At 31.7% G+C, this 9,496-nt stretch overlaps 1 protein-coding gene across 1 annotated transcript; it reads left to right on the forward strand.

Annotated features, from left to right (window-relative positions):
- Positions 1-7,906: 7,906 nt before the first annotated feature.
- On the forward strand, positions 7,907-9,070 carry LOC131658886 (F-box protein SKIP23-like). Its single transcript, XM_058928135.1, has one exon. The coding sequence runs from the start codon at positions 7,907-7,909 to the stop codon at positions 9,068-9,070; it is 1,164 nt and encodes a 387-aa protein (XP_058784118.1).
- Positions 9,071-9,496: the final 426 nt, after the last annotated feature.

The following is a 9,496-nucleotide window of genomic DNA, read 5'->3' on the forward strand; positions in this document are numbered from 1 at the left end:
ATAGAAGGCAGGTTCGAAGGAGATAGGAGAGAGGGTTGTGATGCCAACGTAGTTGGAGATTTTGGATTCATACTCGTCTTTAGCTAGATGCGGGGTGTGTAGATACATAAGATTCCTTTTGTCATACATGCATTTTGGCTTGAGTTGAACCAACCCAAATTGTCTCGAAACCAGATTTGGTTGATAGCAAAGAAGACCGCAATGACTTTTGGGAGATCGAAGCCGATGGTATAATAGCTTAGGAGTGAGGAAAGCTTCCTAGATAATCATATATTCGGCTTGTTGGTCCGGAGAAGTTGCTGGAAATTCACGAGTAAACCATTCAGGACCTACTTTCCTTTTTACAAAGGGAGCCATGGAAGGACTAGATTGATGACATTTGGCAAACATCATCATGTACGCTAAAAAGGTTTCTTGAAGCTTTCCCGTTTCTTCTTTTAGAGTTAGGTGAGCTAATCTAGTTCCTTCCACTGTTCGATTCTTTATAGTTGTATATTCTTCATCCACAACACCTTTGTATGGGAGATGAGCCTCAAAAGTGGCATTGATCCATAACTGTAATAACCAGAAAGGGCCAACAAAAAGAAGGGATCTTGTTTTGTAGTCCTTGATAAGATATGTTGCTTCACCAAGGTTCTCGTAAAGGAATCCTAAAATTAACTGGCTCAAGTTTAACTTTTTCCCAGCATTTATCTGGTTAGCCATACAGAGGTATCTCTTTGCCACTTGAATAGACCTAGAACAAAAAACGCATCTCGAAAGCTAGAGTACTAGAAATGCAATGTGTTCTTCATCAGTGACTTCTGCAGTCGATTGATCATGGTATCCTTGGATAAAAGCAGTATAGGTGACTGTTGCTTCACTAAACTGAATGGTGTCAGTATCCATGAAGTTGGGATCGAAGAGTTCCCCAGTTGGTCGAAGCCCTGTGATAGCGGCTATATCGAAAAGAGTGGTAGTAATCATTCCACAAGGAAGGTGAAAAGTGTTGTGAGAAGCATCCCAAAAATGTACCGATGCCACTAGCATGGTTTAGTTGTACTCTAAACCTGTTTTGGATAATTGGATTAGGTCGTAAATCCCTAGTTCTTTCTAAAATGAAGCCTTTTGTTTTTCCACTTTGGTTAACCAAGCATAATACAGTTCAGGATCTTTTGCTAAAGGAATCGACCTAAAGACTTTCACGAAATTGGTTACATAGTTTAACCTAATTTTCTCTAAGGCTATGATAGTTTTGGTCGAAACATCATCTGCGTTAGCAGGTTCAGCTAAGACTGGATGACCATCTTCATCTATTTTGTTCTTACTAACCAAAGGCCTAGTTTTATAATAAGCAGGAAAAAAATTTACCCAGAGAAGGGTTGTTTCCTCTAGTTAAAGGACCCATGAAGGCATGAGTTTTTCCAGAAAGTTCAAAAGGAATGATTACCTGAGAAGCGTAGATGGCGCGTGCCTCCGCAGAATTTGGGTCTGGAATGTATTCTTGATTCCCTGTCTGTGTAGGATTTTTAAGCTTTTGAATAGGTTGGAGAGCATTTGAAGAAGAAGCCATGGATGAGATTGATTTAAGAATTAGGTTAAGCAAAACAAAAGAGGAATTCCTTTTTTTTGTGATAAGCGTAAGAGAAGTGAAAGTGGAAATTGTGTGAAGGCAAAAGTTCAAGTATTTAAAGGTTTAACGGAAACCCTTTCAAATCTTTTGGGTAAAGGTCAAAAGACACGCGGCAAGCATTGATTTAATCCAACAGCGGTCGAACAGTTATTAGCCTTACTCCTAGTATATAGGAGCAATGATCACAAGTTATGACAAAACGTGGGAATGCACGTTCTGAAGAGACGTTTTTGAAAATGACAAGACGTTTTGAAAGCTAAGTCATAAATGATCATGATGTTAATTAGTTGTCTTGGGACTCTAATAAATGAGTAAGGCGAAATCTCATTATGGCAAGAAACGCCTATTTCTCTTGTTTTCGAAACAGGCATTTATTGGGGGCAATTTGTTGGCTGGAGATTTCGTTTGAAGAAAATGTACTTTGAAGGATTAGAGATTCGAAGAAGAATGGTTACTGATGACCATTTCGAAGAAATAAATGGCTACTGATGGCCATGTTCGAGAATGTTATTTAAGTTGAAGTAAAGACAATAAGTATTGGGGCTGGTTCGAAGTGAATTGTCTTTAAAAGACTTAAGCGTTTTGCGAAATACGAAAGGTACTGAAGCTTGGCGTGTTTTCGTGAAGCATTCTTGATGTCGATCATGTTGCCACGTATCGAAAGAGAGTTCAGGCGGGATGATTTGAATTTCGAAATAATCTGTGTAACCGAACGAGGACAGATGGCGCCCCAGGGATTCGAAGCGTATGCATGTGAGCAACGTGGCATCTTATTAACGTAGGACCGTTAGGGTTGAAATTAGTATAAATAAGGGTCTTAATGTTAGGATTCCGGGTGTTCATTTTGTACAAATCACTCACAAATCACTCAAGTATCAAGCGTTAAGAGAACGAGTTCGCTGAGAAATGTACGTATGACGCCACCATCTTTAATATGTTTGTATTCGTTTTAATACAAGTATCTTTTCCAGTATTTTTCCTTTATTTCGTTACATTCTAGTCATTTACATTCTTGTAATTTTATCCGTTGTTTTAACTCACTTCGAAACATTTACTTTTCTGCAATTTACATTCTTGTACCTTAAGTTTCTGCAAGTTTATCTTTGCTATATCCTTTGTCGGAGTTATATTTACGTGTATAACAAGGCGATTGTTGATCTTTATACTTTGTCTATTAAATTCCTATATCGAAGACTAGATAATCAACAAAAATGAACCAATTCATTACACATGACAAACTTTTTGACTATGTCCTAGGATCAATCTAGTCGATCCTGCGAGTAACCAAAGTATATTTTATAGTTTGGAAGACTAGCGGTTGTTTACCGGAAATCACTGTAAACACCTTCCCTTCTTTTTCATCATGTCAAAAGGGGGAGAAAGATGTATGATGTATTACTTGTGTTGCTTGTACTATGTTACTCCTATAGGTACATAATGAAAACTCAATCTTGAGAAGATTTAAGAAGATACATATATTAAGGGGGAGTTATCTAACATATAGGGAGTTCTTCAATTTATGCAAAGCAAACACAACATTCATACATGGTGTTGTCATCATCAAAAAGGGAGAGAATGTAATCTCAAGACTTTTCATGGAAGATGTTTTGATGAAGACAATCAATGTATCAACGGATTGTAACTAGTTATTTTTGGAAATTCTTAATTGATGCAATCGATTAAATGGATTGTTCAACTGATTGCAATAGTGGTAAAATTCAATTTTTTTTAACGTGCATATTAGTGCAATCAATTTCCTTCCCTCTTTCAATCGATTGTCAACTTGAAATTTCAGAAAAATACTGAACGTGAAGCATCTCTTCATGTCACCTATTTCTCGTGACCATTCATTCAAATACACAACTTATTTTTTTTAAGAGTTCTTAATTGAATGAAAAGGTGTGAGGTGCATATAAATAATCAATTTTTTTTTACTATTTATTCCATACCTCTTTTAAAATTATCAAAAAATCTCTGCATATCTTTTCTAAACAGAATTTCCATACTGTGATACTTTTTGAGTAACATTTTAATATCAAATTCATAAAAGTATCTTAAGCACTTAAGAGAGTATATTGTTCTTGAGTTTCATATTTGAAAGAGAAGAAGTTCTTCATAGGATTTATATACTACAAATTTATTTATTCAAATATTCTTGTTTGTATCACATCTTATTTTTCTAAGATTGTTGGAATTAAGATTGTGTGAAGTGTATTCCTTGTTTTCAGGATTGTTGGAAACAAGAAGTTCAAACTGAGAGGATTGTTCTCATTTCAGCTTGATAAATCCAAGAGAATTGTTCTTGGTGGTTTGGGTGTTAGAAGATTGTAGGATAAGTCTTGGGATTAGGCTTGTACAAATATCTAACAATTAGTGAAATCTCTTATTGCGTAAGGGGACTGGAGTACTCTCGGATTGTGAGGGGAACCAGGATACATCGTCGTATTCTTTACTTTTCCGCGTTTACCGCTTTCACAAATCAAAACCAGAAAAGAAAGTAACACATTTCTAAACTCGTGCACCAAACATGAAAAATAAGAACAACTTGTTTCTAAAAGCTGATAAAATTTCAAAGTCCTAATTAATCCCCTTTTAGGCGCACTCTTGAATTTACAACTTACGGTGAGATTACCATTACTCTTAATGATATTGCATACCTCCTCCGTCTACCTATCAGGGGTACCCTCCTTGGTCACGATAGGCTGACGAAGGAGGAAGCGATAGAGATGTTGATTGAGGAGCTGGGGACTGATCTTGCTGACGCACTTGAGGAGGTGGAGAGGACCCGCAAGGCGCACGTGAGATATGATGCGGAGCTTCTTGCGGCATATGAGGCTGCAGGTGACGAGGCAAAGGATGATATACACAGAGAGCAGGTGCTGAGATGTTACTTCTTATATTTGATAGGCATTCGACTCTTTGTGAACACAAGCTCGATGTACACAAACGTTATTTACTTGACGTACTTATCGGATATTGCACGTGTCCATGAGTACAACTGGGGAGCGGCTACATTGGCGTACACCTACCACATACTCAGACAAGGATGCCTGTGGAAGGCAAGGACTGTGGCTGGAAGATATACCTTCTTAGTGGTAAAAATCTTATATCCTTCTACTGTTTCTCAATGTTTATTATATATTTGTCATAGTATGATTGATCACCCTGTTTTTTTTCCAGGGTTGGATACTACAACACTTCCTTGACATTATTGGATGGAGAGAGGTGTCGGGTTACATTGAGGCCATGCCGCGTGCTAGAGTCTTCTCCCCTTCAGAGCGAACCAAGTGTCAAATCCTACAAGCACTGTCTTGACAGCATGGTTGCTGAGGACGTCCACTACGATTGGTACGCTGATCACCGTGTGACGGTTCCGTTTGATGAGATCATACTATATTCTGGATGGTTGGCTGCTAGTTCGACCATCATTGTTCATTATCTTCCGGAGCGCGTCATGCAGAAATTTTGGTTTTTTTAGTGGGTCACCGATTATAAACAAGTGTTTTGTATTTTATCTCATACATTAGGTCACTATTTTACGGGATGTGTTGATGTGCATAAGGTATATCCTTATACACAATGCATAAATACTCAAATATTGTTTATATTACTCAAAGTATTATATTTATTACTCAAAATAATATACAAATTACTAAAATAATATAAATATTACTCCGAACAATGAATATATTACTCAAAATAGTTAAAATTCGATATTACTCAGAATGGTGTAAATATTACTCAGAATAGTGTATTCGTTACTCACAATTAATAATTACTCATAATTAATAAATGTGTACAAATAATGCATATATTATTCATGGATTATGATATTATTACTCGTTTCTAACTAAAATATTACTCGAAAAAATTAAATATTACTCGTACGAAACTTATGCACCGTGCATAAGAATATACCTTATGCACGGCAACCTGACCCCTATTTTACTATCATTTTTTTCCAGAAAATTAATTAAAAAAGTGAATTAGCTATCCATATCATTTAAAATATGAATTTCTTCTGCATCTTTCATCAAAAGAATATTTAAATAATTAAACAAAAGAAATAATAATAATAATGGTTTTTAAGTTAGTGGAAGAAAGATGTTATAAAAAAATAAATTTTTAATAATTAAATATCAAATAAAAAACTATAGGAATAATGAATGAATTTTTTTGGAAAAAAGAATATTTAAATATGTATATAAACAAAGATAAATAATAATAATAAATAACAGTGATTTTTTTTTAATTAGTAGGAAAAAGATTCTATAAAATAATGATTTTTTAATATATTAATTTAACTAAAAAATTAAGAAATAGTATATTGAAAATTTTGACAAAAAAAAAAAAAGAAAATCAATAAAATAAATAAATAAAATATCAATTAAAAAACCGTGAGAATAATGAATGAGAAATTTTGGAAAAAGAATATTTAAATAATTAAATAAAAAAATATAAATAATAATAAAAATAATAAACAACTAAAATTAGTAAAAAAAAAAAAGGATAGTTAAGTAAATAATATTATATTAATTAAAAAATAGTTAATAATACTAATTAAATAAATATAAAAATAAAAAATTTCAAAAATAACATCAATTTTAGCGCCATAGCAATATCAATTTTTAGCTAAAAAAAGAACTTATAATTAGAAAATATTTTGATTATAAAAATTTAACCCCTCCCTCCCGTGTTATTGTTTCTCATAAAAAATTGTGAGAGCAAAAGCTACAACTTCTCCACTTCCTATTTTATTTTATTCAATTTTAATTAATTACTTAAATTAATTATATAGGATGAAACCAAACACGTTTGTTTTATATCTCCACCTCCTATGATCTTTCGATTTTTTTTTTTTAATCAAAAAATAGTATATAGAAAAAAAACGAGTATAAAGGAAGGGGACCAAAACCAAAACTCTCTTAGCTCAACAAAAACGAAAGGAAGGGAGACCTAATCTATTGCCAACCAAATCATCGATTTAAATAACTACCTAAACAGTCGATATAATTGTTTGAAAAATTAAACAAAAAAATAACAAATAAATAAGTAGCGGTGGTTATATGAAACGTGGGTTGAATGGCTAGTGGATTTAAAAAGTTAGTTTCAAAAAATATATTGATAAAATAATTAAAAAAAAAAAAGCAGTGGTGATTATATAAAAGGATATATAAATTGATAAATAAAGTAAAGCTTGAATAATTAAAAAAGAGTTAAAAAGTAGTGCAATGATCATGTAAAATAATTTTACACTGTCATTTAATAAAAAAATCATAAATATGTCATGTCATTAAACTTGTTTTAAATAAAAAAGTAATTTAATTAAATACATGGGTGATGATTGGTTGACAGTATAAAAATATTTTACACTGTCAGTGCATGACCTTTTTTCTCTTAAAAAATGTGGAAATAAAATTTAATTGAATTTTGTAAAAAGAAAAGGGATGGTGCATTGACAATATAAATTATTTATACACGGTCAATCAGTGACGACCATGTAAAGTGCCAAATCACACTGTAAATTTTAAAATACTTTTATAATTTGACACTTTAAACCATTCTAATTGGATATATGTATAATTTTTTTTAAACGGAATTATCATTAAACTCTTTTTGTAAATAATCGTCATAATTTTAGTTTCTTTTTTTTTTTATAGAAATATGACGATTAAACTCTTTTGTAAATAATCGTTATAAATAATAAAGAAAAAATAAAGATGGTTGAATAAAAAATCGTGGCAATAAGTTATAGTTTTTTTTATAGAAATATATAGTACTGTAGTTTGACTTGTTATTTAGTTTTTATTAAGTGTTTTGTTTTTAATAGATAAATTGGAAGTAACGTTTTTCTTTTATTTAGGAAATTTTGGTTTTTTAGTGGGTAAAGTTTTCACCGATTATAAGCAAATGTTAATAAAATAATAGTAAATAAAAATTAATAAAAATATGATATTGCTAAATCTAAAACGTGGCAGTGACTGGTTTAAAATAGTATTTATATTGTATCTAAAACTTAATAACAAAATCAAAACATAATTATGTTTTGAATATTTGATTTGATGTTATTGACCCAAACATAGAAACCGCAAATATTTTCTCTAACCGAATCCCTAATTTTATGTCTAACTAAGATAATAAAAATTGAAATATTTTAATATAAATATATCAATCAGCAACAACAATGTACACTTTATTTTCCGATAGTTCTAAACTACTATTTTTTTTCTTACTTTCCCGAAAAAACAAATATCCTCTTCTCCTTTTTCTTATACTTGGTTTTCAACATTGTATATGGAGATAGATTGGGGGAACTTAGATGTTAATCTTTTAAGTTTAATTTTTGATAAGCTAGTAGAATGTGTAGATCACATCTATTTTAGTGCGGTATGTAAAAATTGGTATTCTATTGCGAAGTATAATTATCAAAATCGACAAATACAAAATAATGTATTGCCGATGTTAATGATTCCCACAAGAAGAAGGTGCAGAACAAAAAGAAGTTTATATGGGATTTCATTAAAAACAGATTACAACTTCAAACTATCTGTACCTTATAACAAGAGACTTTGTGGTTCAAGTCATGGTTGGGTAGCTAAGGTGGATTATAGTTCTAAGGCTATCCTTATAACACTCCTCAATCCTTTTAAAGATGCGGTATCCATCATTTTACCACCTATCTATTTCATGAATACGTGTAGAAGAAAAAAACGTTATGAGTATGATGTGCATAAGGTTATTTTGTCTACTAATCCTACATTTAAGCCGCACGATTATGTAGTTGTAGCCATTTATAATATGCGTAAGTGTCTTGCTTTCTTAAAAGCTGGACAAAATAATTGGACTTATATTGATGATATTTTTCCTCTACTCAATGATGTTATATTCTACAAAGACCTAGTCTATGTCGTGGGACTCCAGAATAACATTGTCTCTTTTGATTTGTCTTATTTAAATGATGAAAAGGTAATTCCCAAAGTTGTTTTTTTGAAGGAGGGTGATTATGCTGAGCGAACTTATCTTGTAAAATCATTGGAAGGAGACTTATGGCTTGTAAGAAAATTTATTGGATTTCCCGGGGACGAAGATGATGAATATAATATCGAACCTAGTAGTGGTACAGAAAGATTCGAAGTATATAACTTGGAATTGGATCTTCAAACAGGTGAACTTATACAAATGTTAAAAATTGATAGTTTGGGAGACAATGTCTTATTCGTAGGTGACAGTGATTCTGTTGCCGTGTCAGCTTCATATTTCTCTAGTTGTCTCCAAAAGGATTCAATTTATTATACAGACGATTTTTACGGAGACGTGCCACCTTACCCAAATGGACCATTTGATATGAAAATTTACAATATAAACGAGAAAAGATTTAGTCAGCACTGTCCTTTTTACCCTTGGTTTAAACGAATGCCACCTGCAGTATGGATTATTCCACCATTTCAATGGGATTGACAGCTTCAAATTAAAATGTGATATTTTGTTTATTTACTATATTGCTCTTGACAATGATTCATATGAGAGGAATTTATGAATTTTTATATGTATAATGAAAGCACTATATTTTAAATATTTTAATAAATTTTTATCTTTATTCCAATTTTGTGATTTTAATTTTTGGAATCCTATCAAATAGGAGTAATGAGTTACGCATTATTATAATTTTGAATCCGTTAAATTGCTCTTGATAAGAATTCGAGATTTTTAATTGATAATAAACATTTTAATTAACATTAATCTTTGCTGTCATTCTAATTGATAATAAACATTTTAATTAAAAAAATGCTAAATATCCGAATATTCGTGAATGACTTACAGCATACTTGTTATTTGAATAAGTAACTTTGTTTAGGATTTTTTTTTATCAAAATAATAAACTAG

Source organism: Vicia villosa, linkage group LG3 (genome assembly GCF_029867415.1).
Source record: "Vicia villosa cultivar HV-30 ecotype Madison, WI linkage group LG3, Vvil1.0, whole genome shotgun sequence".
Classification (NCBI taxonomy): Eukaryota; Viridiplantae; Streptophyta; class Magnoliopsida; order Fabales; family Fabaceae; genus Vicia; species Vicia villosa.

Coding starts and splice junctions, on each gene's coding strand:
- LOC131658886 (XM_058928135.1), top strand. CDS start 7,907: ATGGAGATAGATTGGGGGAACTTAGATGTTAATCTTTTAAGTTTAATT.